The sequence below is a fragment of the Cervus canadensis genome, chromosome 7 (assembly GCF_019320065.1).
Source record: "Cervus canadensis isolate Bull #8, Minnesota chromosome 7, ASM1932006v1, whole genome shotgun sequence".
NCBI lineage: Eukaryota > Metazoa > Chordata > Mammalia > Artiodactyla > Cervidae > Cervus > Cervus canadensis.
In genome coordinates, this window is record NC_057392.1 from 53,325,381 (window position 1) to 53,351,729 (window position 26,349).

The 26,349-nt window shown below is 37.1% G+C and overlaps 1 protein-coding gene across 1 annotated transcript in view; it reads left to right on the plus strand.

Moving 5' to 3' along the window:
* The window catches only part of P3H2 (prolyl 3-hydroxylase 2), a 176,249-nt gene that overhangs the window by 105,389 nt on the left and 44,511 nt on the right, over positions 1-26,349 (plus strand). The window contains exons 2-3 of the mRNA XM_043473424.1: positions 16,264-16,416; positions 18,718-18,907. Coding sequence (XP_043329359.1) covers positions 16,264-16,416; positions 18,718-18,907 — 343 coding nt within the window. The remainder of the gene's footprint in view (positions 1-16,263; positions 16,417-18,717; positions 18,908-26,349) is intronic.

A 26,349-nucleotide genomic window follows, 5' to 3' on the forward strand; every position in this document is an offset into this window, starting at 1 on the left:
TGTTTCTGCATCTATTTTCCATGAAGTGATGGGACCAGATGCCATGAACTTAGTTTTCTGAATGTTGAGCTTTAAGCCAACTTTTTCATTCTCCTTTTTCACTTTCATCAAGAATCTCTTTAGTTCTTCACTTTCTGCCATAAGGGTGGTGTCATCTGCATATCTGAGGTTATTGATATTTCTCCCAGCAATCTTGCTTCCAGCGTGTGCTTCTTCCAGCCCAGCGTTTCTCATGATGTACTCTGCATATAAGTTAAATAAGCAGGGTGACAATATACAGCCTTGACGTACATCTTTTCCTATTTGGAACCAGTCTATTGTTCCATGTCTGGTTTTAACTGTTGCTTCCTGACCTGCATACAAGTTTCTCAAAAGGCAGGTCAGGTGGTCTGGTATTCCCATCTCCTTCAGAATTTTCCACAGTTTATTGTGATCCACACAGTCAAAGGCTTTGGCATAGTCAGTAAAGCCGAAATAGATGTTTTTCTGGAACTCTCTTGCTTTTTTGATGATCCAGCAAATGTTGGCAATTTGGTCTCTGGTTCTTCTGCCTTTCCTAAAACCAGCTTGAACATCTGGAAGTTTACCACTCACGTATTGCTGAAGCCTGGCTTGGAGAATTTTAAGCATCACTTTACTAGCGTGTGAGATGAGTGCAATTGTGTGGTAGTTTGAGCATTTTTTGACATTGCCTTTCTTTGGGATTGGGATGAAAACTGACCTTTTCCAATCCTGTGGCCACTGCTGAGTTTTCCAAATTTGCTGGCATATGGAGTGCAGCACTTTCACAGCATCATCTTTCAGGATTTGAAATAGCTCAACTGGAATTCCATCACCTCCACTAGCTTTGTTCATAGTGATACTTCCTAAGGCCCACTTGACTTCACATTCCAGGATGTCTGGCTCTAGGTGAGTATCTGGGTCATGAAGATCCTTTTGTACAGTTCTTTTGTGTATTCTTGCCACCTCTTCTTAATATCTTCTGCTTCTGTTAGGTCCCTACCATTTCTGTCCTTTATTGAGCCTATCTTTGCATGAAATGTTCCCTTGGTATCTCTAATTTTCTTGAAGAGATCTCTAGTCTTTCCCATTCTATTGTTTTCCTCTATTTCTTTGCTTTGATTGCTGAGGAAGGCTTTCTTGTCTCTCCTTGCTGTTTCTCGTTAAATGTTGGTCAGGTTGAACCAAACGACAAAGTGAAGTAGCCTGAATCTCAGTTTCCTTAAAAGTGTATGTGTGTTCTCAGTCACTCAGTTGTGTCCAACTCTTTGCAACCCCATGGACTGTAGCCCACAAGGCTCCTCTGTCCATCGAATTTTCCCTGCAAGAATTCTGGGGTAGGTGGCCATGCCCTCCTAAGGAGATCTTCCCAACCCGGGATTGAACCTGAGTCTTGTATCCCCTGCATTGGCAAGTTCTTTACTACTAGTGCCACCTGAGAAGCCCTTCCCTAGAAGTACAAAGCTTATATTGTCCTATGCAAATGAAGTGGGAACATTGAACTCCATATGTGGAACTTCATAATGGCAGTTTTTTCTTAGTACAAAGGGAACATGCAGCTGCTAAACTCTGCCACAAAGTAACATTTTGAGGGGAAAGAAGCCAGTGTAAACCCACAGTATGTGCAAAATCAAAATCAGAAACCCTGAGTTTTTTTTAACCACTGAGTATAATTTTATAGTTTATTTGATATGATTTTTCTAGGCTGTAGTTCAATTCACACCAGTCCTTCATTTGAACCCAATCCTACAGTTCTCTACTGCACTCATTAGCAGCCACTTGGCAGCTTTAATTTGGCTTACCCTAGGTGGCATGGAGGAAAACATTCTTTTATGTCTTTTGGAGGGATATGTTTTAGGTGAACTTTTTTGTATGTCCTTGTCTAAAATGGTACATTCTTTATCTTCCTGCTGAATATGGAGGATTGGCCACTTAGTCTTAAATGAAATGAAGTTTACTAGAAACACCATTAACTTTGGAATCAGAAGACCATATTGTAAGATCTAACACTTCTATTAGGATTCATGTGACCCTGAAAACAATTTTTCACCCTATCTTTTAGTTACCTTAATCATGTAAGTATAATAGAGGATGAAGTCTTACACCAAATAATGTCTAAGGATCATTTCAGTCTTGGCATTTTGTGATTCTGGGCTCACTTAAATTTAAGGCCATTCTTTCATCAAAGGTAATGGAGTTTACCCAAAATGTGGGTTGCTATATACATACCAATGAAGTAGAGCCTCAGAAAATTGGCTGGCAGTCTGTTGAGTCACTGAAACAGGAAGGTGGCTCTCTGGCTAAAAAATATATATATATATATATATATATTCCATTCATAGACATGAACAATCACAGTAGCATGTTAAAGATTCTAAAAGTCTTCCCCTATTTAAATGTTTACCTTTTAATACAATTTATCTGGCAACAAACTATAAAAACTTTTTGTTTTAAATGTCTCATGACCATCCAGGAAAGTACACTTTTTAGCAAGATAAAGGTTAACTCCAAACTCAATGACATTCCCCCCTGTGCTTATGGATTGCTCTGAGTTACTTGTAATAATTGATCATGGCTTCATCCTCAAAAGTCTTTTCTCACTTTCTCTGGCCATAGACTCCAAGTCTGCCTCAAGTGAAGGCCTTGCCCAGTCCTCAACTGATCAGTTCTCCAGTCTAGATTCTTCACTGCTAAAGGGTTGTCTTCTTTTGCATGCCTACCATTATACCAAACACAACCTAGTTCAAAATGAAATGATTATTTTCTTCAACCCACAATAAAATTTTGGAATTGCCTAAAGGCTGATTTCCACTGCTGTTTCAGTCATTTTCCAAAATTGACTGTCTTTGAAATTTTAAGGATGTTCTTAATTTTTACATTTCCTTTGACTAATGCAGTTGACAGAATTGAATTACCCCAATGTTAACATGTTAAATCTTTAATTACCAACCTGATGGCATTTGAAGATGAGGGCTTTAGGAGGTAATTGGGTTTAGATGAGGTCATGAGAGTGGGGCACTCATGATAGGATTAATGCCTTTGTAAGAACAGACACTAGAGAGCTTGCTCAGTACTTGTGGGGACAAAAGGAGAAGGTGACCATCTGCAAACCAAGAAGAGAATTTCCACCAAAACCTGGCCTTGCTTGCATTCTGATCTCAGAGATCCAGACTCCAGAGATATGAGAACATAAATATCTTTTGTTTAAGCCACCTATTCAATGTATTTCATTACAACAGCTCAAGCCAAGACAATCAACTTGCTTCTTCTTTTTGTGAGAAAAATATTGCTATGTTTCCCAGGAATTTTGCCTTTTCTCCAGTTTCTCTTTACTCCTGGATTATCTTACAAAAACCAGGCTAACTTTTCTACAAGAGGAAGGCTATCAAGTTGGTAACATAGCACCATTCCTATACTCTTCTCCCTGATGAGAAATGAAATGTTATTTCAGACTTCTGATTTCCAGGTCTGAGTGTAAGGAGCTTGAAGGTTGCCATCATCCTAGCAACAAGTAAAAGGCTAAACAGACAGTAAAATCAACAATTATTCTAGGATCCATAAAAGAGGTTGAGACTACAGGGCAAACCAACTGCTTCCAAGATTGGAAAGATAAAGAGATGAATACAGGTTGGCTTGGCTTATGAAGCAGAGACCCATGAGCAGAAACCATTCAGGGAATCAGTGCAGGGGTAGGAAAACCTGAACTGTAGTCAACAAATTGCATTTGGTTCAGTGTGGACAATTCTGAGAGTTAAAAACTTCGTGTTGGTGGAGGCAGCCATGTAGGGCCACACTCAATATTGTGAGATTTACCTCTGGGAACTCAATTGGGTTCTCACAGTAAGTATTAGAGAAAAATCTGCTCATGCTCCTTGCAGGGGACAAGAAACCATTCTGAAGTACACCAGAGAAACTTCATTCTTCTTAACAAGGCTCATCCTCAGGAAAAATTAACTAACCAGTGCCTAACTTGCCTCAGTGTTATCAGAGACTAGGTCACCGGGGGGAAAGGACCTACAACTTTAATGAGTTTACTTATCAGTTCTACTTTTTTTTCAGGAGGACTAGAGTCTTTAGGACTTCCTATATATAGTATCATGTCATATGCAAATAGTGACAGGTTTACTTTTTCCTTTACAACTTGGATGCCTTTTATTTCTAATTGCTGTGGCAGGGACTTCCAATATCTTGAATAAGAGTGGTGATAGTGGTAATCCTTGTCTTTTTACTGATCTTAGAGGAGAAGTTTTCAGCCTGTATCACTGCAAGCTTTCCTCACTGTACTGCTTTTGCTGCATCCTATGGATTTTGGACAGTTGTGCTTCCATTTTCATTTGTCTCAAAGTATTTTTTTAATTTCCTTTTTGATTTATCCATCAACTTATTTTGTGTTTAGTAGCATGCTGTTAAGTTTCCATGTGTTTTTTTTCCAATTTTTTCTTGTCATTAATTTCTGATTTTATACACTTTCTATCAAAATATGAAGGACAATTTTACAAAACTAGAGCAAACCCTCCTAAAATTTGTATGGAACCACAGAAGACCCCAAAAAGCCAAAGCAATCTTGAAAAATGTACCAAACATAACACAGCCAAAGCTGGATGTATCATGTGCTCACATTTTAAACTATACTACAAAGCTATGGTAATCAAAATAGTATGGTACTGGCACAAAAACAGATATGTAGATCAATAGGACAGAGTAAAGAGCCCAGAAATAGACCCATAGAAATATATTCAGTTATCTTTAACAAAGGAGTGACGACAATACCATGTAGCAAAGGTAGTCTTTAAAAAAAAATTATGTCCTTCCCAAAAATTAACTCTAAATTGATTATAGATCTAAATGTATAATGCACAAATATAAAACTTCTAGAAGATAACACAGATGACTTTGGATATGGAAGTAGCTTTTTGGATATAATACCAAAGGCACCATCCATGAAAGAAATAAGTGATAAGCTGGGCTTCATTCAAATTAAAAACTTCTATTCTGCAAAAGACAATGGGAAGAGAATTAGAACACAAGCAACAGACTAGGAAAAATATTGGCAAATGGCACATTTGACATAAAAAATTCTTACCCAAAATATGCAAAGAACTCTTAAAGCTCAAAAATAAGTAAACCAACAACCCAATTTAAAAATGAATAAAGACCTTAACATACACCTTACCAATAAAGATATACAAATAATAAATAAGTGTATTAAAATTTCTCTACAGCTTATTTCATCAGGGAATTGCAAATCAAAGGAAGAATGAAATGCTAATATGCTTTTATTAGACCAATATCCAGAACACTCACATCAAATGCTGGCAAGAAGGTGGAGCAATAAGAACTTTCATTCATTGCTGATGGGAATACAAAATGGTGAGGCCACTCCAGAACATGACTTGGTGGTTTCTTGCAAACCTAAACTGCTCTTACTACACCATCCAGCAATCTCATTCCTTGGTATTTCTCCAAAGGAGTTGAAAACTTGTTTCTGCAAAATAACCTGCACCCAGATGTTTGTAGCAGCTTTATTGGTAATTTGCAAAACTTAGAAGAAGCTATGACATACTTTAGTAGGTTAATAACTAAAGGAACTGTGTTACATCCAGATACTAATGCTAAAAATGCTAAAAAGAAATGAGCTATGAAGTCTTGAAAAGACATTGAAATCTCAAATGCATATTACTAAGTGAAAGAAGCCAATCTGAAAAGACACTCTACTGTGGTTATAGTTATATAACATTCTGGGAAAGGCAAAACTTTGGTGACAATAAAAAGATCAATGGTTGCCAGGGGCTGGGGTGGGGAGGGATGAATAGGTGGGAGAACAGAGGATTTTTAGGGAATGAAAATGCTCTATATGATACTCTAATGATACATGTCACTACTCATTTCTCTAAATCCATAGACTGTACACTACCAAGAGAGATTGCTGTGGTCTTCGGGTGATTATGGTGTGTTGATATAGGTTTCTCAGTTGTAACAAATATACCACTATGATTAGGAATATTGATAATAGGAGAGGCTATGCTTGTTTGGTGGCATAGGGGATATTGGAAATCTCTGTGTTTTTTTTTTTTCCTTCTAAATCTTGCCCTGAACTTAAAAGAGCTCCAAAAAATAAAATCTTAAGGACAAGTTTTTTGTAGTTACCTCAAATATTGTAATTGTTATTTTCCAAATTCTTTTTGAAATGAAGCAGGGGAGATTTTCATGACTACACTCACATACATGCACACATAGATACATCCGAGTCTCTTTTTCCAAGAATAAAAATCAAGGCACTCTAGTTTAGTGTTCAAAGATCACCAAATTCCATCCCTGTTCAACCTTGTTTTCTATTACTCTGCAATCTAGACCTTTTGCATGAGTCAGTTCAGCCAAATTACTATTCTATAAAAACATTTGAGTCACCCCTATTTCTTTCAGCTCATCCTATTCTGCATCTGAGATATCTACATGTTTTCTATTCTTCAAGACCCAGTTTCAATCCCACTTTCTCAATGATGTCTTTCCTGTACATTATAGGTTACTGTGGTTTCAAATTTCTTTCAATTTCTATAGTACTGTGTTGAGTGTAACTTACTCTCCCCTCTAATCACATAGAATCTTAATTCTTTTTTTTTTTTTTAGAATCTTAATTCTTGAGATTAACAATCTGTGTGTGTCTCCTTGTCCTGTTGAACTGTACTTAACAAATGATTGAGGATAGTATTATAAATAATTTATATCTTCAGAGAACATCTACATAGTTCTTTCTATGGAAGAGGTGATCAGCAAACACTTTTTACATTGGCCAGATATGCATGAACCCACCTCTACTTTGAAATTACAGGGATTAAAATCCCAAGTATGTGTTTGTGAATGTTTTAAGAAAAGATACAGATTCTAACCATAGTCTTGCTCCTGATTTTCTTTGCGAATGTTTTATCCACACATTAAATGAAGCAGTGGTACTATGGTACTATATGATTTAAAGGGCCTTTCTAGCCCTGGTTATCTATGGTTAATAGAAGTTAGTTTTCAGAAGACCAATGCAGCTGCCACCAAAGTAACAGAAAATGGATGCTACCTGATATGTTTAATAAGTAAGCAAATGCTCTACAAGATTTAGCCTCCTCAGAAATTCAAATTGACTGGAACTTCTTTCCAGTATAGTCTATTGACTGAGATATGGAGGAAATATCTGAGTTTATAGTTAACCTGTGCATATGCAGGAATATTTAATCTACAATATAGCCTAAGGTTATTGCTGTGACTGAATGTTTCACAAAGTGCAGGTTTGATGCCAGAGGAGCTTATGAAACATTGAAAGAACTCTTATCATCAAAACCACCTCTTTAGTAAGACCCTGTGACCTATCAGGTTGAGTCCCATTAGTCTGCCTGATGCGTTAAAAACATGAAAGGACCCTAGACTCTTTTAGACGTCCCCCCTCCAAGTGTGGTCTTTGGAGTGACTCTCCGTTTAATTTGCAGCTATGGTGCTTTTTCCATATGAGCTGAAATGAAGGCTTTGAAATACTTTTTGAAGTAAGTCTCTCCACCCTTATAAGAGTAAGAAAAAGTTGGTATTTCATAGAGGAACATGGCATATTTATACCAAAAAGGTGCACGTGTGAAAGTGTTTGCTTTGCTTGTTTGCTTTTCTTACATTTCTCACAGTGGACTGGTTTGGGTAGAAAGTTAAATTTTGTTTAATAAACACAAAATGGAAGGGAGACCAAAATGAAAAGATGTTAGAAACCAACAACGTGGGACTTCCCTAGTGGTCCAGGGATTAAGATTTCACTTTCCATTGCAGAGGGTGCTTGCTCAGTCCCTGGTGGGGGAGCTCATAACCCACATGCCTCCCAGCCAAAAAACTGAAACTTAAAATAGAGGCAATATTGTAACAAATTCAGCAAAAGACCTTAAAAATGGTCCACCTCAATAAAGAAAGAGAAATTGCAATGGCTGAATTTTTCTATATACTCACTAAACTCTAAAGCCCCTCCCCAAGTCATCAATTTTGGCAAGCTATCTCTAGTGCTATGCTAGTACTGTTACAATTTTTATCAAGGCCAAACCCAGTATGTTACTTCTTTTCCCTGACACATACTCTTCCATCTGTGGTCCCCTTAGGATACCTGAGTGCTTATGAGAGAAACAGAACATAAACACAAACTTGGAGTCTCAGTCCTTGGTTCTCCCATTCCTTCTCACCTACGACAAGCATTTTATACCCGTCACTTTTTTATTTCACAAAACCATGCCACTAACATACAGAAAAGTTTGGAAAAGCTTTTTTTCTATTCTCAAGAAATAAAAAATCAGTGTCGGATCTATATTAAGCTATTTCACTGCTGATTTTTAAAGGATACCTTAGAAGCAGAAAGCCCGAATCTAGTTTGTTTGCATTTGCAATTATTTGTCAGTCATTTGACAGATAAATTAAAGAGATTGCACCTTTGTACAGTTCGGAGTGAAAAAACTGTGATCTGGCTGCTGATGGCTACAGAGACATAACTCTGGTTGTAAGCAATTAGGCTGTTGGCTCGAGCAAAGTGATGGCTAGCTAGAACTTTTTTAATGGGTCACTAGGGATAGACAGCATTCATCTGCATTTATCATAATGAAAACCAGGCAGAAGTTAAGCATGCGTGAACAGTTAGAACAACAAACTTTGTTTTTATACCACTGAGTTCATTAAGGGCCACTCAGTCTGTGCCAGCACTATTTCCCCATGAAATTATAGCTCATTGTTTGTATTATAATGTGTTCTTGTAAATAATAGTCAACTACTTTTGTACTGGACCTAAGGTGAGGTGGGGGTTCATCTTCCACATTTTTCAAGAATTTCACAAGAAGAATATACACTTGATAAATGATCATAATATTTTTATCAGTAATATTGTAAAGTGTGTTGCAAACTATACAATAGTATACAAGGGTAAATTCTTATTAACAAACTCACAAACAAAATGGTGCTCACATGATATGGGAGTCACAAAGGAAAGTGCAGTTCTGAGCTCACAAAGAGAAATATTAGATTTTTAAAATTTATTTATTTTTCAAAATCAGACATGAATAAGATTCTTTACATGTTGGTAATGACTACTACAACAGACGTGGGACATTGGCAAAACTGGAGTTGAAAATGAGTGACAGCCACCTTCCAAAGACATTTTCAAAGAGGATTAAGCTGTGTCTCCAAAAACAGTAGCAGGAAGCAAATGTCAGAGAGGTCTTGGCCCAAACTCACTTTTCGGTAACCATTAGTCATTCTCTGACACCTCAAGGGAGACGTCTGGACAACACCACAGAGGTTGAGATGCTTTCTCAGTTGTGCAGTCTTACCCTGGCCTAATGTTTAAAACCAAAAATAACAGTGGCATACCAGTAAACCACACATCAGTTTCATTTGATATGTGGTAGATAGGACTTGTCCACATTGCATCACTGAGACAGTCCTCTCTCCTCATCCAGCAGCCATCCAAGTCTTGGCTGCTGTCTTCTTAGGAACTTAGACAATACACAGCTTGAGAGATTTGGTCCAAATTAAGCACACACATATTTTTTGGCTAATACTTTGAGTTCCCTGTGTGTGTGAGTGTTTTTTTTTTCCCCTCAAAAAGTCAAGGACTTTTTGTTTTAAATAATCTCTAATATGAAATAATATGTTTAAAAGTTTTGCTTCTTCACTTTAGTGTTTTCCTTACCCTAAAAGATGGTTTTTATTTAGATAAGAAATCTTCTAGCATGCTACACTGATAGATTTGTTGTTCCACAGAGCTCATTTGATGGTGGCGAGTTACTATCTGTGTTTAACATTGAGTTGTAAACATCAGATTAAAACTGCACCAGAGTGTTTAAAAAAACAGAAGTCTATTAATCAGGCTCAGGACAATAAATAAGGGTATAAGCTGTTTGGCAAAAGAAAGTGCTTTAAAAAAACCTATGTTTCCTTTCCAACTTACTCCTCAAGAGAAAATGTTAAATGTTACTCTTTAAATGTGTCATTTCTCATCTAATCCTTACCAAACAGCACTTTGAAAGCTACAAATATTTACTCATAACCATGACTACACTTTAGACTAGCATTCCATAAATGCAAAGATAAGTTCCCTTTCTATATTAACATGAACACCTAATTTGTGAATTAATATATGGTCTTTAAAGCTAAAAAATTCTAAATTTTCTACCTTGACATTAGGAAAGAATTTAATTACTAGAAATTTCCTTTAATGAGGGGCATTATCTTTTGAGTAAATTATACCTTTTCTGTGTCCAAAAGAACTTGAAGTTACCTTGCTACATCAATTATTTCTATAATGAGATTTTTGAAATGGGAAAAAAAAAACAAAAACAAACTCAAAGAAAAAAATGAAAATATGCTAGCTTCTGTTTGATATACTAGAATGCATCATAATACAGTTACTGCAAATGAGAATAAAATTTAGTTCTGAGCTTCCTAGTAGTCAAGACAAAAAGGACAACACAGATTATCAGGTAGTCCTCAATGTCTGGTAAAATTAATTATATGAATTAGGAAAATCAAACAATTATCTAGCATAGCTGAATTATGAAAATAGCTCAATATATGGGGCTTTTTACAAGTTAAATTAGCAACATTAAAGACGGTAACCTCACCAGAAGTTGTGGAATAAGAATGTAAAGTTATGCTTCATATGGCTGTTTTTGTACTCTCTGAAAGTCTGACTCCATTATATGGAAATGTTGGGGCATTTCCTAAGTTTGAATTTTCATTGAAAAGCCTGGTCTTTACATTTGAAACACTGTAATTTGTAGGATTTAGTTTAATTCAGTCATTTGAACAAACTGCTTCCAATTTTTTTTTTTTTTTTTTTTGGGTCTTTAACGGTCTTCTTTTAATATGTTATTCAATTATGTAAAATTTACTTATTTACTGATGTGGTTTTGTGAAGGAAAATTAACTTTGGGTTAGCAAAAATTTGAGGTAAATTTGGAGACATTAACAAGAGCTGAAATATCTATGAAAAGATTGGGTTTCACTATTATTTAAAAAAAAAAATCTTCCTGCTTCATAAAAGAAAGATGGACATTTTTAGCCCATAAATTTTTAGTGTTTTGCATTATATGCATGCTGTAATCTGGTGACATCCCTTCCCTCCAGCTGGTGTGATTATACTGCTAATCAAAGCTTAAAAATTCATTATGGCTTAGAAAAGGGATATCTTCACTGTCTATTTACATATTTGGTAGTAGGTAAGAAACTTCACATGGGGTTAAAAATTCTCTTGTCACTATCATGAAATTTTAAGCAAAGAGCCAAGATAAAAATATATTTTAATAACATTGCATCAAGCTGTAATGCATGGTATCAGATGAATTCCCAAAGTTAGGGTGATAAAAATAGAGAAAGAATTCCCTTCTTTATTGAAAATGTTGCTTGCATACAAGAATTGAAATTACTTATTTCAGGCTTGATGTTTTACCCTGACTGTATAAAAAGCCTTCAGAAAGTGCAACATCATCTTAAATACTGTTTCAAAAGTACGCAGTGTTCTCAACGTGTTTTAATGTGGTTTAGAATCAATCCCTTTCCTTTCTTGCCCATGTCTTACAAGCTGTTCTAAACTCATATTCCAAATGTTTCAGCTTCATATTTATGCTAATTCAGAAGTGAAGAAATTTGTGCATCTTCCCTAAAATAAGTTTGAAAATATTAGAATTGTTTCATTTTGGGCCATGCGTCTGCTTTCTGAATTGAGAAACATTGCTATGTCAAGAATGGGCAAAAATGGAAAGGAGAAGAAAGGAATGGAAGAGGGATGGGTGAAAGAGGAGGAGTGGGGTGGCAAGCCTGTGCTGTCCTATTTGTATTTTGTTATGTAAAAACATTACCTCTGATCTGCATTACTGAAATGTTCTCCTGCCTGCTACCCAAGATCTTTCTCCACATAGCAATCTGAATTATCACTTGAAAATATGAATTAAGTATTACTTCAAATTCCTTAATGGTTTCCTCTTGCACTTAGTTTTATTGTTGTTCAGTCGCTCACTTGTGTCCGACTCTTTGTGACCCCATGGACTGCAGCACGCCGGGCTCCCCTGTCATTCACTGTCTCTAGGAGTTTGTGCAAACTCATGTCCTTTGAGTTGATGATGCCATTTTCAAACTCTATACCATAGCCTACAAGCTATCCGTTCTCTGACTTCTCAAATCACTCTCCCTAGTCTTCACTCTGCTTTTGAAACATGTCAAGACTTTTTCCATTTCAGGGCTCTTGCCCTTGACTTTCTTTTGCCTGAATCACTCTTCCACCTCTTCTGCTCATTACTGGCTTTTCAGCGTTTAAGTATCAGCTCAAAAATCCCATCGCAGAGTCCTTCCTTGACGAATTCATCTAAAGGAGTCCTATCCCAACCCAGTCAGCTTGTACTGGACTGTCTGTTCATTCATTTCCTCCTAGCACTTAAAGCAATCTACACTTACTTTCATTAATGATTTATTTACTTAAGTCTTGTCCCCTTGGATGAGACCATAAGCACCTGGAATGTGGGGTTTTTGTCTATTTTGGCTGTGTAGTTATTCTCATTGACTTTCACAGTGCCTGGCATAGATTTAGTGCAAGATAAATATTTGCTGAATAAATGAATGAGTGAAATAAAGAACTTGTATGGCTGGAGTTCTGGGTCTATCTGTGTTTTCTTAAATAAGAGGATAGGAAATTATAAAATTTCTAGGAGTTTTTCTAGAAATTTCCTGGGAAAAATTGCATAGTGGTGAATAGGAATAGAAAGATAGAGCAGGGACCAAATCCTACGGTGTCTTGAATGCCATGGAACATAGTTTCTGAAATTACCACGGTGGTCACTGGATAGCTATTGAAGGTTTTTCAGTAGTCAATGTATATTTTTGAAATACTCCTTTATTATTTGTTGTGAAAAACCATTTTTGAGTCAGTAGAGTCTGATTCCAACACAATGGACATGAGTTTGAGCAAACTCCCAGAGATAGTGAAGGACAAGGAATCCTGGTGTGCTGCAGTCCACGAGGTCACAAGAATCAGACACAACTTAGTGACTGAACTACAACAGCAAGAGGCTGATTCACTCACCAGTGGAAAGAGTAACTTCCGAACATCAGCAGGGTGTTGATTTAATTAGTTTTTTCCATGCAGCATGGCTGACAGGAGAAAATGTTTGCCTTAGCTCTTCATAGCCTGTGATGAAATGGCTCAGTGCTTCTCAAAGGCATTTCTTACCAGTATTTCTCATATCACGGTAGAGCAGCAAAGTCCCTTAAAATTGTCATACCATCTTGTTGAATCATTTTCCTTTCTCCAGCTGTTCTTTATTTTACAGTTTATATTTCTAATGCATTAGAGTTACTCTCTCCTGTGGGTATATTTTAACTTGTTCTTAAAGGAAGTCCAGTTTGAAGCCTTTAAAAGCAGTTAGCTTCTTATTTGTTTCAGTGGAATAGTGGGTAGAGGCTTCCTTAGCTGAAACCTAATACTTGTAAGACCCTATAATGATCTCCATCTAACAGTTCAGCTGCATATGTAGCATACACATGTTCACCTGGACTTTTTCTACCCTGTTAGGCGTGTGTCTAATTTCTAAAAAGGTGTACACAGATATCAGGCTTCCAGTTAAAATAATGGCCTGTTTTATAGTCTCTGGCAGGCAATGCTAGTTTCCTGAACTGGTTCACAATAATTTAAAAGCCAGTTTTATGGATTAAATTTAAGTCATTGAATCTTCTTTATATTTATATTGGAGAACATGGGATTATGTTTAATAATGGGCTATAAATGGGGAAAGCACCAAATAAGCAAAAAACTAATGTGGTCAAATTTAAGAGATGGAACCAATTTGTCAGTGTTGGCTGACCATTCTCAAGAGCTATTGAGTCACATTCATCAGTGATAATCAGTATTAGAAGCTCTCAGTGTGAATAATAGCTTCAGAGATTTTGCTATTAAGCTTCCATCTTTTTAGTCCATTATAGCCTGTGAAGCACACTCATATGTAATGTACCTTTTGATGTGTGTATAAATATTTGCTTCTTAGAACTTGTTTTTATCTTTACTTGGACATGTCATTGACGTCATCTATTTATAAAGTAGATGGAAAAAAAGATAAACAAGTCCTGTGGTCCCTATCCTCAGAGAGCTTTACTAGAAGTAACAAGTACAGTCAGCTAAGTGCCATGCATGGCAAAGTCTAAGTGTCAGTAGAGCAATAAGGGTAAGATGATAAGCAGTGCTTGACTATAGCTTTAGGGTTGAGAAAGAATCTCTTAGAGAAGCCAGGATTTAAGCTTGCCTTTATAGGATATGTTAGATTTCAATAAGAGAAGAACAATCAACAAAGGATCTCAAGATCAGGCTACAGTCTGAGCAAAACATGAAGGTAGGAAGGTGAACAATACATAAAACTTTATCTGTGTTCATTCAATGTTAATGGCCAGTGTTATAAAACTAGAGTGTGTCAATGCTAACCTGTTATGTTCATAACTTATAGTAGACTCTTAACTGGAGGCCTTTTTCACCGACCACCAGTACCTTATTATATCCTCATATATTTTTATGGCAGTTGCAGACTATACATACTTAGCATTAATATATTTACATCCTTGAAATTAATAGATCATATATAAATTGTATCCTTTTATTTATTTTTTCAAGGTTTTAGTGATTCCTGAAGCACTATCAATAAATCCTTCCGAAGTCCTATGTAGTATCAATAAATCCTTCCAAAGTCCTATGTAGTAGGTGGTGTTTTGGGGGTTTCTTAATGTAGAACCAAGACACAAATGTTTAAATGACTTTTTTCAGGTTCATTTGTTCAGTCAGTGTAAACATATACCCAATTTAGAACCTATTCCTCTTCCTCTGTATGTATATATTTGTCATTATGTAGAGTCCATATAATTCATATTTGTATGTGTTGGTGTGTGAGTAATTGAGGAAATTTTAATTAATGAAGGAACAAGAAATCCTAAATTAGTGATTTTTGACAGCAAAAATAATGATTGAAACCACAGAAATGAGAACAAGGGTGAAGGTGGCAGGCAAAGCTGGTATCAGGGAAGATTTAATGGAGGGAGGAGCGGTAGCTAAGAATATGCAAATTACAAAGGGAAGCTTTATATTATGGGACAAAGATACGGATGCCCGATCTTAAAATAGAGCAGTTTATGTTTTCTATAGTGATGGATAAGATTCTTTATATATCATGAAATAGCTCAGGATTTCTTACAGATACTTGAGGGCCAGACTGTCAAAAGCCAACTCAGTTGAATATATTTTATGTCTTCCATGATTCCATATTTACTTGTTCCGTAACTGAATTTCTTTTCTCTACACTTTAAAGTAGACTTAATGTAATTTGTATTTCATTGTGAAAATGACTAGTGCTAGTGTAGACTGAACCTAACTGAACTGAGTGTGAATATTCACTTTTCTGAATTGAGGCCAGACTCTGTTTATAGATATTCTTCATGGAGAAAACATAGGACAAAATGTATTAAATCAAGTAAATTTAATTCCATTTTGTGTAAAAAAAAATGCATCACTGCATGTTACATAGGGAACAGCATATTAAGTGGTTTAAGAGGAAATTTATAGAGTCTTTGTATTTTATTAAAAATCCTTCCTTTTGTATTAATAAGAATCCAAGTTGTAAGTTTGGAATCAATTTCTTAATCAAAGGAATATAGTAGTACATTTTTTGTACTATATTTAGTATCTCGTATGGATTGGAATAATTAAATCTTTTAAAATCTGTGTTCTTCATATTCTAAAGCCTTTATAACAAACTTGGTGTAGTGGGATGTATTCCCAATCTCATACTTCAGAAAGTCACAGTTTATTCTTCTATTGTCAGGATTAAAGGCAAAAGGAACAAAAAGAAACTCAGAGAAAAAAGACAAAAATATTGAAAATATTTTTCAGACACGGCACAGCATTGGCAGTTTTTAATTTTGATCAATCACAAAACAAATGGAAGCATGTAGATTCAATTTGCCAGGAAACACAGATGGCTTCAAACTGAGGGAGAAGAGAACAAACTTAGAACAAAGCACATTTATCCATTTTCACCATAGCTAAAATACCCATACCCACATATCATTTTAGGAGCACTTGTTTATTAACCTCCTGCCCTTTAGAGTGGAGACTGGGTGGAGGGAATGAACCCAGCCCTGGAACTTTCAGTCTGTGAACCCTTGGACTGGTACTGAATGTGGTTTAGAAATATTTGCCTTCATTTGGTCCTTTTTTTCCCCTCTTTATAGCTTAACCAGATGGAAAAGGCAGCAGCAGCAGCACACACATTTTTCATGGCCAACCCCGAGCACATGGAAATGCAGCAGAGTATTGAGAATTACAGAACGACGGCGGGCGTTGAAGACCTCCAACTGGTAGACCAGGAGGCCAGACCACACCTGGTGAGCTTTGGGGACCCCGCACTAACCATGAGGAGTTAAGTATTACCAAGGTTCAATGGGTTCAGAGCAAATTCTTATGAGTGGATATCTCACATTGATTCTCAATTTCCAATACAGTATCATTTTTATAATTTAAGAGTCTCTAGATGAAACATTGTAGTTCAGGGTTAAAAATATTGAGAGAGAAATGAAAATTAACTTAGAAAAGCAGTATGATATGGTGAAAAGTAAGACATGAAGTAAATATGTGTAGCCCTTTCTGGGCCTCAGCCTTCCCCTATGCCCCTATGCCTCTCACCCTCAGCACTTTAATACTACCCACTAGAGTTGAAACCCATGTGAATTGCTCAAAGTCACCCCATGATTTCCCAGAAACCAATTCAGTGGTTTTTCCAGGGTACTCATACTTTTCAAATTTTGATTTTTTAGAAACTACATAAAGCTGAAACGGAAGCAGGAAGCTGAAGCTCCTATACTTTTGTCACCTGATGGAAAGAGCTGACTCATTGGGAAAGATCCTGATGCTGGGAAAGATTGAGGGCAGGAGGAGAAGCAGATGATAAAGGATGAGATGATTGAATGGCATCACTGACTCAGTGGACATGAGTTTGAGCAAACTCTGGGAGATAACGAAGAACAGGGAAGCCTGGCATGTTGCAGTCCAGGGGTTGCAAAGGGTTGGACATGACTTAGTGACTGAAAAATAACCACAAAGCTACATAATTATTCCTTCCCAGGAGGCTCAGTGGCAAAGAATGCAGAATTCACATGTCTCCTGTGAATGCAGGAGATGTGGGTTCAATTCCTGGGTCAGGAAGATCCCCCAAGGACATTTCTTGTCCCCCAAGAAATGACAACCCTCTCTAGTATTCTTGCCTGGAAAGTTCCATGGACAAGGGAGCTTGAAGGGCTACAGTTCATGGGGTCACAAGGAGTCTGACAGGACTGAGCGACTGAGCATCAAGTCGGCTCAGTCGCTCAGTCATGTCAAACTCTTTGTGACCACATGGACTGCAGCATGCTAAGCTTCCCTATCCATCACCAACTCCTGGAGCCTGCTCAAACTCATGTCCATTGAGTCAGTGACATCATCCAACCATCTCACCCTCTGTTGCTCCCTTCTCCTCTCACCTTCAATCTTTCATGGTATCAAGGTCTTTTCCAGTGAGCCATCCAACCATCTCATCCTCTGTTGTCCCCTTCTCCTCCCGCTCTCAATCTTTCCCAGCATTGGGGTCTTTTCCAATGAGTCAGCTCTTTGCATTAGGTGGCCAAAGTATTGGAGCTTCAGTTTCAGCATCAGTCCTTCCAATGAATATTCAGGACTGATTTTCTTGAGGATTGAATGGTTTGATCTTCTTGCAGTCCAAGGGACTCTCAAGACTCTTCTCCAACACCACAGTTCAAAAGCATCAATTCTTTGTGCTCAGCCTTCTTACATCCATACACGACTACTGGAAAAATCATAGCTTTGACTATACGAACCTTTGTCAGCAAAGTAATGTCTCTACTTTTTAAAATGCTGTCTAGGTTTGTCATAGCTTCTCTTCTAAGAGGCAATCATCTTTTAATTTCATGGCTGCAGTCACTATCTGCAGTGATTTTTGAAGCGCAAGAAAACAAAGTCTGTCATTGTTTCCATTGTTTCCCCACATATTTGCCATGAAGTGATGGGACCAGATGCCATGATCTTCGTTTTTTGAATCTTGGGTTCTAAGCCAGCTTTTTCACTCTCCTCTTTCACTTTTATCAAGAGGTTCCTCAGTACCTCTTTGCTTTCTGCCATGCAGAGACTGAGCATGCATGCATACAATTATTCCTTTCAATAAAATCACCATTCTCAAAGTATGGCCTTCAAGGGACTGAAGAAAAGGCTAAGAGAGGGAGATTTTAGGTGGAAGTCCTTTTTCCTCATTTTTAAAAAATTGAACCAGGCTTGGAAATGAGCATCTCATCCATCCACATCAGTCTTGCTGCACTTGGTTGCATAGCCCTACCTACATTCAAACAGGTTAGAAATCAAAGTCTTGAGTGATCTCAGGAAGAAAATGAAATTGATTGATGCCACAGCAATAGGCTTACTCAGTCAATCCCTTCTCATTTATAATGAGTTGAAGCCAGCGACTGAACTGAACTGAAGCCAGGGCAGTTACCCTTTATCTCCCAGTGTGACCCTTTATCTTCCACAGTGAAAGAATCCCCTGCCCCTCCTCCTAAGTGATCTCGAATCTGCCTGTCTCTTGCCATTCAAGTTCTTCTTGGGTGATCTTAAAAAATTTTATTTTTTCTGTTTCTTTACAGGAGAGTTATAGTGCAGGAGTCAAACATTATGAAGCTGATGACTTTGAACTAGCTATCAAGTACTTTGAACAAGCTTTAAGAGAATATTTCAATGAAGACATGGAGTGCAGAGTCCTGTGTGAGGGGCCTCAGAGATTTGAGGAATATGAATACCTAGGGTACAAAGCTGGTCTCTATGAAGCCATTGCAGGTAAAGATAATTTTTTCTTTGATTTCCTGATTGTAGAAACACTAGATGCCAAACTGTTCCAACAATGTAGATGTATTGTAAAAATTAAATAGTGTCCAAAGATTCTTATGTACGTATTGCATCATGTCTCCCATGAATTACTCTCCCTACTTTAAATTTTGGTGACTGTGCTCCCAAGATTTTTTGTGTGCATACTTAAATATCTATGTATTTATTATAATTATTATTTCATTTTTATTAAAATAAGTCAATATTATAAATACTGGTTTTCAGTATATGTTTTGTTTTTGTTTTACTTTATGCTTAACAACATATTGTGGATTTCTTCTCATGTAAGTACATGTAGATCTACCTTACTGCATTATATGGGGAAAGCATAATTTATTTGACTAGTCTTTTACTGATGAATATCAAGAAAGTTACAATTTTTCATTATGTTTAACTATGTTAAACATTGTGTTTCATTATGTTTTCATTATTTTTTATGTAGTAATGAATACCTTTGTATAGTTTTCTTCAATTACTTAAATGAATAACTTATTACATACAGAAATTTAATATATCACAAAGTGACATTTAAAATACTAAGTAAAGTGCATTATACATTAACTGGAGAGGTTAACTAGTTAACCTAACCTAACTTTATGGTGGGAATTGAGTTCTCTGCTGCATATGAAAAAAATGCACAAAAACAAATTGTATTATACTAATAATACATTAAAAAATAGAACTGTTAGAAGAAAATGTAAGAGAATATTAATATAACAAAAGGATAGTTCTTAGATAAAAGATGAGAAGTTTGAAGAAAAAGAATTTAAAAGATTGATAAACACAAAAGGTACTATAAATCAAGTTGACTTTTAGTGGTAAGTGGAAAAGTTGCAAAATGTTTATAGGTAAGCAGTTAATATCACTAATATTTAAACAGTCTGTGAATTATTATTAGTAGCAGTTTATTTTTGCTTGTTGGTAGTAATAACAATAAGTAACATTTTTTAGCAGTTGCAGTACACATTTTATATAGTTATATTGCTTTTATATTTCTTTTAATCCTCTAAACAACTCCCTGTGGGTATTGTTATTCAACCTCCTCTCCCCTTTTAAATGAGGATTTAGACCTCAGAAAGATTAAGTAATGGTATTAAGGCGAAGTTGATAATCAAACCTAGGATTTTGTCACTCTGTAGCCCATACTTTGAAGATCTACACAGCTGAAATATTGGCAAAGTTTATTTAGTCAATAATAAATCTTTAATGCATATTTGTTGAGTGTATACTATGTTCCAAGTTATAAAAGCATGAAAAACAATGTTCACCTGCACACAGACTCATAGAAATCCAAATTAATAAAGTCAATTTGCTTTCCCCAACTTCTAGTGTTTTCTGTCTTCATCAAAAGCATCACTCATTTAGCAGATCAAACCAAAGCCCTCGATATCTTTAACTCTCACATTCCTTCAATTACTATTCATTCCCCTCTCACTTGTTACTAAACTTTGATGGAGACTGCTTCCTAATAGCATTTAAGATTTCCTAATTCGTTCCACTCCTTTTGCTACTTCTCCAGTTCAAATCAGCAGTGTATTTTAACTAATCCCCTGTGATAGCCTCCCTCCTGGTCCTCATGTTCTGACCAGGTTTGATTCTGTAGAGCAGACAGGACAATTTTCAAAAAATGGAAATTCTGCTTATAGACATACTGACATCCCTAGACACCCCAGTGGCTTCCACTACACTTGAAATCCAAAACCTTTAACAAAGACTTTCATCACTGCATAGTAGTATACATTTTCTTCCTCTGTCTTTTTCTCTCTTTAATCCACTCCTGCTGTACTTCTTTTAATTCCTAGGGTATGTCATACTCATTTCCACTCATAGAAAATTGAAAATATTTTCTATCACTTGGCTATTGTCGATCTTCTTAAGTACTTAATCCTCAGTGCCTACTTATGGTAGTGTTGGTTTAGTTGCTAAGTTGTGTTCGACTCTTGTGACCCCATGGTCTGTCACCCACCAAGATCCTTTGTCCACAAGATTTCCCAGGAAAGAATACTAGAGTGGGTTGCCCTTTTCTTCTCCATAGCCTACTTACAGTGACTGGCAAATAGCAGGTGTTTGGTGAATATTTGTTAAATGAATGGGTGGAAGGAAGAAAAGAAGAAAGGGAGGAGGGAAAGAAGAAAGGAGATGACATATCCATCAATCATATTGCAAACATTAAAAGGGCTAATAATATTCTGTATTTGTGAAAATATAAGTCAAATTGTTGAGGTTTTTTAGTGGGATAATTAGGAAATGTCTATCAAAATTTAGAAATATCTATCAAAATAATTAGGAAACTGTCTATCAGTTTAGGAAGTAAACTGAAAATCAATTTGCATTTGTTTGGCCTTTGTTTTTTTTACATTTTAGAAATGTATGTGCCTACACGTTTCAAACTGATTGCCATAATAAGTCTAGTTATAATATGTCATGATACAAAGGTTGTTGTTCAGTCGCTAAGTTGTGTCTGACTCTTTGCAACCCAATGGACTGTAGCATTCCAGGCTCCTATGTCTTCCATTATCTTCCAGAGTTTGCTCAAACTCATGTCCATTGAGTCAGTGATTCTATCTAACCACTAACCATCTCATGCTCTGCCACCCCCTTCTCATTTTGCCTTCAATCTTTCCCAGCATCCGTCTTTTCCAATGACTTGGCTCTTCATATCAGGTGGCCAGAGTACTGGAGCTTCAGCTTCAGCAAAGCATTCAGTCCTTCTAGTGAATATTCAGGGTTGATTTCCTGTAGGATTGACTAGTTGTATCTCCTTGCAGTCAAAGGGACTCTCAAAAGTTTTCTCCAGTGACACCATTCAAAAGCATCTTCAGTGCTCAGCTTTTTTTATGGACCAACTCACATCATAGCTTTTACTATATGGACCTTTGTCGGCAAAGTAATGTCTCTGCTTTTTAATAGCTATCTAGGTTTGTCATAGTTTTCTTCCAAGGAGCAAGTGTCTTTTTTTTTAAATCAATTTATTTTAATTGGAGGATAATTACTTTACAATATTGTGTTGGTTTTTGCCATACATCAACGTGAATCGGCCACAAGTATACATGCATCCCACACATCCTGAACCCCCCTCCCTCCTCCCTCCCTACCCTATCCCTCTGGGTTTTCCCAGAGCACTGAATTTGGGTGCCCTGCTTCATGCATCAAATTTATACTAGCCATCTATTTTATGTATGGTAATGTACATGTTTCAATGCTGTTCTCTCAAATCATCCCACCCTTGCCTTCTCCCACTGAGTCCAAAAGTCTGTTCTTTACATCTGTGTCTCCTTTGCTTAGTTTTATGGCTGCAGTCACTGCAGTGATTTTAGAGCCCCAGAAAATAAGATCTCTCACTGTTTCCACTTTTTTCCTTTTCTATTTGCCATACAGGCTATTTGATAGAGCCTCTATTTGATACAGGCTGGTATCAAGATTGCTGGGAGAAATGTCAACAACCTCAGATATGCAGATGATACCTCTCTAATGGCAGATAGTAAAGAGGAATTAAAGAGCCTCTTGTTGGGGATGAAAGAGGAGAGTGAAAAAGCTGGCTTAAAATTCAACATCAAAAAACTAAGATCATGGTATCTGTTCCCAACACTTAATGGCAAATAGAAGGGGAAAAAGTGGAAGCAGTGACATTTTTTCTACCGCTTTGGGCTCCAGAATCACTGCTGACATTGACTGTGGTCATGGGATTAAAACACACTTGTTCTTTGGAAGGACAAACCTAGACAGCCTATTAAAAAGCAGTGACATCCCGTTGCCAACAAAGGTCCCTGTAGTCAAACCTATGGCTTTTCCAGTAGTCATGTACAGAAGTGAGAGTTGAACCATAAAGAAGGCTGAGCACTGAATAACTAATGATTTTGAATTGTGGTGCTGGAGAAGACCTTTGAGAGTCCCTTGCACATCAAGGAGAATCAAACCAGTAAATCTTAAAGGAAATCAACCCTGAATATTCATTGGAAAGACTGATGTTGAAGGTGAAACTCCAGTACTTTGCCACCTAATGTGAAGAGCTGACTCATTGGAAAAGACTCTGATGCTGGGAAAGATTGAAGGCAAAAGGAGCAGAGGACAGCAGGGCATGAGATGGTTAGATAGAATCACTGACTCAATGGCCATGAATTTGAACAAACTCTGGGACATGGTGGAGGACAAGAAAGCCTGATGTGCTATAGTCCATGGGGTTGCAAAAGAGTCGGACATGACTTAGTGACTGATCAATGATAACAACGATGGGACTGGATGCCATGATTTTAGTTTTTTTTAATGTTGGGTTTCAAGTTAACTTTTTCACTTTCCTCTTTCACCCTCATCAAGAAGCTGTTTAGTTCCTCTTAACTTTTTGCCATGAGAGTATTTTCTGCCTATCTGAGATTATCGGTATTTCTCCCCTTGGCAATCTTGATTCCAGCCCGGCATTTCACATGCTATATTTCTCATAGAAGTTAAATAAATAGGGTGACAGTACACAGCCTTGTTGTACTCCTTTCCCAAGTTTGAACCAGTCCATTGTTCTGTGTCCAGTTCTTGCTTCTGGACGCGCATAAAGTTTTCTCAGGAGACAGCTAAGATGGTCTGGTACTGCCATCTCTTTAAGAATGTTGCACAAATTGTTGTGATCCACACAGTCAAAGGCTTTAGCGTAGTCATGAAGCAGATGTTTTTCTGGAAATTCCATTTTCTGTGATCCAACGAATGTTGGCAATTTGATCTTTGGTTCCTTTACTTCGAAATTCAGCTTGCACATCTGGAAGTTCTTGGTTCACATAGTTAGTGCTGAAGCCTAGCTTGAAGGATTGTGAGCATTAACTTGCTAGCACATGAAATAAGCACAACTGTGTGGCAGTTTAACATTCTTTGGCATTGCTTTTCTTTGGGATTGGAATGAAAACTGACCCTTTTCAGTTTTGTGGCCAGAGCTGAGTCTTCCAAATTTGCTGACATATTGAAGGCATCACTTTAAGAGTATCATCTTTTAGGATTTGAAATAGCTCAGCTGGAATTCCATCACATCCACTAGCTTTGTTCGTAGTAATGCTTCCTAAGGCCCATTTGGCTTCACATTCCAGAATGTCTGGCTCTAGGTGAGTGACTGCACCATCTTGGTTATCCAGGTCATTAAGACCTTTCTTATATGGTTCTTCTGTGTATTCTTGTCACCTCTTCTTAATCTCTGTCATATCTTTTTGCCTTTTCATACTGTCCATGGGGTTCTTCAGGCAAAAATACTGGAATGGGTTGCTGTTTCCTTCTGCAGTGGACCATATTTTGTCAAAACTCTTCACTATGAGTCATCTGTCTTGGGTTGTCCTACACGACATGGTTCATAGCTTCATTGAGTTACACGAGTCCCTTGGCCAGGACAAAGTTGTGATACATGAAGGAGTCTACAAAGATATTATATATTTATTGGCTATATTCCCCATACTATACATTTCAGACCCATGACTCATTTATTTTGCAACTGTAAGTTTGTATATCTTAAGCTCCCTCACCCATCTGCCTTCCACCCCGACCCACTGGCCTGTTTGTTTTCTATAACTCTGTTTCTGTTTTGTTATGTTTGTACATTTGTTTTCTTTTTGGATTGCACATGTAAGTGAAACCATACAATATTTGTCTTTCTGTGTCTAACTTAGGAGAATAATACCTTCTAGGTCCATCCAGGTTGTTGCTATTAGCAAAATTTCTTTCTTTTCTATGGTTGAGGGCTGAGTAATATTGCACAGGAGATATACATATATATATATGGCATACATGTGATGTCATATATACATATATATATCACATCATCTTTATATATTCATCTAGTTCTAACTATATCATTTGCAAAGTGACTTCTTACATACACATTCAGTTACCAAAAATCAACTCAATTTATTTAAAATCAATACAGAATTGTTGGGGAATTTTCTTCAAAAGGTTTTCTTTTGCTGCGTCTCTGCCAGAGCCATTTACCTGCATTTTTGAAAGTACTGCTCACTTGAATGTCAGTTTATGTGTGCTTCATATTTCAAGTGCTGAATATTCTTTTAACTTAATTTTTTCTTTGAGAAAGGGCAGGCTTTTCCTTTATTCAGTTCAGTTTAGTTGCTCAGTCATGACCGAATCTTTATGACCCCATGGACTGCAGCACGCCAGACTTCCCTGTCCATCAGCAACTCCTGGAGCTTACTCAAACTCATGTCCATTGAGTTGGTGATGCCATCCAACCATCTCAACCTCTGTAATCCCCTTCTCCTCCCACCTTCAATCTTTCCCAGCATCAGTGTCTTTTCCAATGAGTCAACTCTTCGCATGAGGTGGCCAAAGTATTGAAGTTTCAGCTTCAATATCAGTCCTTCCAATGAATATTCAAGACTGATTTCCCTTAGGATGGACTGGTTGGATCTCCTTGCAGTCCATGGAACTCTCAAGACTCTTGTTCAACACCAAAGTTCAAAAGCATCAATTCTTCAGGGCTCAGCTTTCTTTATAGTTCAATTCTCACATCCATACATGACTACTGGAAAAACCATAGCTTTTACTAGACAGAACTTTGTTGTCAAAGTCTTTGCTTTTTAATATGCTGTCTAGGATGGTCATAGCTTTTCTTCTAAGGATCAAAGGTATTTTAATTTCATGGCTGCAGTCACCATCTGCAGTGATTTGGGGGCCCAAAAAATAAGGTCTTACACTGTTTCCATTGTTTCCCCATCTATTTGCCATGAAGTGATGAGACCAGATGCCATGATCTTAGTTTTCTGAATGTTGAATTTTAAGCCAGCTTTTTCTCTCTCTTCTTTACTTTTATCAAGAGGCTCTTTAGTTCTTCTTCACTTTCTGCCATAAGGGTGGTGTCATCTGCATATCTGAGGTTATTGATATTTCTCCCAGCAATCTTGATTCTAGCTTGTGCTTCATCTAGCCCAGCATTTCACATGATGTACTCTGCATATAAGTTAAATAAGCAGGGTGGTCGATATACAGCCTTGACGTACTCCTTTCCTGATTTGGAACCAGTTTGTTGTTCCATGTCTAGTTTTAACTGTTGCTTCTTGACCTGCATACAGATTTCTCAGGAGGCAGGTCAGGTGGTCTGGTATTTCCATCTCTTGAAGACTTTTCCATAGTTTGTTGTGATCTCCATAGTCAAAGGCTTTGGAGTAGTCAATAAAGCAGAAGTAGATATTTTTTCTGGAACTCTCTTGCTTTTTCTATGATCCAACAGATGTTGGCAATTTGATCTCTGGTTCCTCTGCCTTTTTTAAATCCAGCTTGAACATCTGGAAGTTCACAGTTCATGTACTATTGAAGCCTGGCTTGGAGAATTTTGAGCATTACTTTGCTGGTGTGTGAGATAAGTACTATTGTGTGGTAGTTTGAACATTCTTTGGCGTTGCCTTTCTTTGGGATTG